At 41.5% G+C, this 2822-nt stretch overlaps 1 protein-coding gene and 1 non-coding gene across 2 annotated transcripts; both read right to left on the bottom strand.

Moving 5' to 3' along the window:
* Positions 1–1741: 1741 nt before the first annotated feature.
* Positions 1742–2202, bottom strand: LOC122428756 (40S ribosomal protein SA-like). Its single transcript, XM_043448851.1, has one exon. It carries the CDS (start codon positions 2172–2174, stop codon positions 1806–1808), a length of 369 nt encoding a protein of 122 aa, XP_043304786.1. The 5' UTR covers positions 2175–2202; the 3' UTR covers positions 1742–1805.
* Positions 2203–2345: 143 nt separating this feature from the next.
* On the bottom strand, positions 2346–2495 carry LOC122429032. Its single transcript, XR_006265900.1, has one exon. It is a non-coding gene; the product is annotated as a small nucleolar RNA SNORA62/SNORA6 family (small nucleolar RNA).
* Between the last annotated feature and the right edge of the window lie 327 nt (positions 2496–2822).

Here is a 2822-nt window from a genome sequence, read left to right as displayed (position 1 = left end):
CAAGCTCTTAAATTATTTGCATCATTTAAGTTTTGTAAGTATATGGTAGTGAAGAATATAGTAACTTTTCAATCTGATGCCCCTGCTCAACTGGTGCTAAGTCAGCAATTGGTTTACCCATCATTGCCTTTGCAATGTCAGTGAAAATTTCAACAACACACACACACACAAACAAATAACACTGCATTATTTTTATGACACTAGTTTTGGTTTTGCCAATTGTTATTATTGTTGTTCAGTCACTAAGTCATGTCCAACTTTTTGTGGTCACTTGAACTGCAGCATGCCAGGTTTCCCTGTCCTTCACTATTTCCTGGAGTTTGCTCAAACCATGTCCATTGGGTTGGTGATGCCATCCAATGATTTTATCCTGTCACCCCCTTTTCCTCTTGCCCTCAATCTTTCCCGGCCTGAGGATGTTTTCCAATGAGTCAGTTCTTCACATCAGGTGGCCAGAGTATTGGAGCTTCAGCTTTGGCATCAATCCTTCCAGTGAATATTCGGGGTTGATTTCCTCTAGGATTGACTGGCTTTGCCAATACCTGAAAGAATTTAGGGGACAGCCAGGAGTCTGTAGATCATACATTATGGACTGCTAGTCTAAGCTAACCATATCTTAGTTACAGGACAATGATTGGTATTCAACTCTGGCCAGTGAGCTATAAGGGATGTATGCTTAGAGTTTCCTTGAAATGGTCCCTGGCTCATAGAAACACATATTGGCAGAGGTAGCCCTCTTCTTCCTGTACATTTTGTCATGTCTGTGTGGTATCTTGAGCTGCAGTAGCCCCCTAACTACGGGGTAAACTAGACTGTGAAGAGGTCATCACGGAGAGAGTGGTGGGACTGCCAAGGAAGAACCTTGATCCTTGATGCTGTGTGAAGCCACCAAAATGACTAACCCCAGAGTCATTCTGTCTCTGAACTTCTTGGTTTGGAATTAAGTAGATTTTCCTTTTGGTTTTCTTATTATTTGCCAACAAAACCATCCCAACTGGTACCAAGATACCTTTTCTTACTGTCATTTGGGCTGGGGTTACATTATAGTGAAAGAGACTTAATTGTCTAACTAGCAAAAAAAAAAAAAAAAAAAATCAGGGTTTATGTAATTTATTATGTAAGGAGAGAAATAAGTGATAAGTTACAACATTTTGAAGTTTAAAAATGGAGCTTATTTGAGCAGATGGTCCTCCTTACAAAATACTCAGTTGGCTAGATTTTCTTTAGAGGGCACCATGTTCTCGCTTCTGAATGAATTAAATATGTCATAAGAGCAAAATAAAGATTATAAACCTATAAACTTAGGTTTCACTGACCTAAGTCAGAGTTATTTAAGTGCTACCTTCCTAAACACACTCCTCGTTTTCTATGAAGGTGTTAACTCATAAAGTAGTGCAATCATTTCCCATGGTACTTTTTTTGTCATATATTAAAATTGGCAGGGGCCCAGTAGAAGTGTGAAAAAAACAAGTAAGTGAATGCTAAAATATGTTTTAGGTGAAAATAACATTTGAGCAAAAATATTATAGATCACAAGTCCAAACTGCCTGCCACTATTCCGTTATTTATTTTAAATATTTATCTAAAAATATCTGAGATGTAAAACTATACCCCAAATTATAAAACAAGCAAATGATGACATTTCAAATCATCATTTTAGTATTGATGCCATGCTTCAAGAAAAGAAGAGCAATCAGAAAACCAGGCCACTGAATTGATAAGACTCCTTCCCATGTGTGTCTTTTTTTTTTTTTTTTTAGAAACGGTTTATTTTCCATTTTGGTGGAAGTCTGTTGAAGAATAGCTTACGACCACTCCGTGGTGGTTCCTACCCATTCAGTGGCCTGGGCGGTGGGAGCTGCAGACCAGTCTTCGGTGGAAGGCTGAGCACTCCAGTCTTCCGTGGGGAACTGCTGAATCGGCACGGAAGGCACCTGCACGCCCTCGGACCAGTCTGCCACCTCGGGCTGAGTGGCGGTGAACTCGGGGGCTGGAGCAGTCCACTCTCCCTGAAACTCCTCCTTGGTCACAGCCTTCTCAGCTGCTGCCTGCTCTTCTTTCTCAATCTCTTCAGGATCTCTGTAGAAGTAGAGATCCAGCATGACCTCCCATGGGTGTTCTCGGGAGATGGTGCCACGCATGCGCAGAACTTCCCGGGCGAGCATCCACCACATGAGACCCACTGAGTGCGCTCCCTTTTTAGGATCTCAGAGCAGGATACATCAACTGAGAAAACAGAAAAGTCAAGTACTGCCTGAAGAGTTAGGAATATTGAAGAGAAAAAAAGGTATTTTTTAAATGTTTTCATCTCTCCTTAAATAAGCTCTCATTCCTTAAAATCATAGTTTTGTAGCAAGTATTACTATCCAACTCCACTCATTGGGCCAGAGACCCTTGTGGTGTTAGCGAAACACTTGCCCCTCGTGTAGCACACTACCTACACTTGTGAGTCCATGGGCCAGCAGCCTCAACTCCAAGCTCTAACAATGTGCACCATGTGTGTCTTTTTTTTTTTTTTTTCTTTAAGAAACCAGAATTACTACATGGAAATGAGACAAAAAAATGCTTTTAAAGTAATACTCGAGTTCATTATTAAAGCTTACCTCACTAGATGCCATTACTAATTACCTAAAGATTTAGCGTCTGCATCCCCCTTGAACACACTCTGTGGCTGTGTGCGTGGGCCCGGTCACTCAGTCCTGTCCCACTCACTGTGAATCTATGGACTGTTGCCCCTCAGGCTCCTCTGTCTGTGGGGTTTTCCAGGAAGAATCCTGGAGAAGATTGCCATTTTCTCCTCCAGGGGATCTTCCCAAACCAGA

The sequence above is a fragment of the Cervus canadensis genome, chromosome 27 (genome assembly GCF_019320065.1).
Source record: "Cervus canadensis isolate Bull #8, Minnesota chromosome 27, ASM1932006v1, whole genome shotgun sequence".
Classification (NCBI taxonomy): Eukaryota; Metazoa; Chordata; class Mammalia; order Artiodactyla; family Cervidae; genus Cervus; species Cervus canadensis.
The sequence above is the reverse complement of the archived record's forward strand: the minus strand, read 5'-3'. Positions and strand labels throughout refer to the sequence as shown.

Bases quoted from the DNA above. Each gene is read 5' to 3' on its own strand.
- LOC122428756 (XM_043448851.1), bottom strand. From the start codon at position 2,174: ATGTGGTGGATGCTCGCCCGGGAAGTTCTGCGCATGCGTGGCACCATC.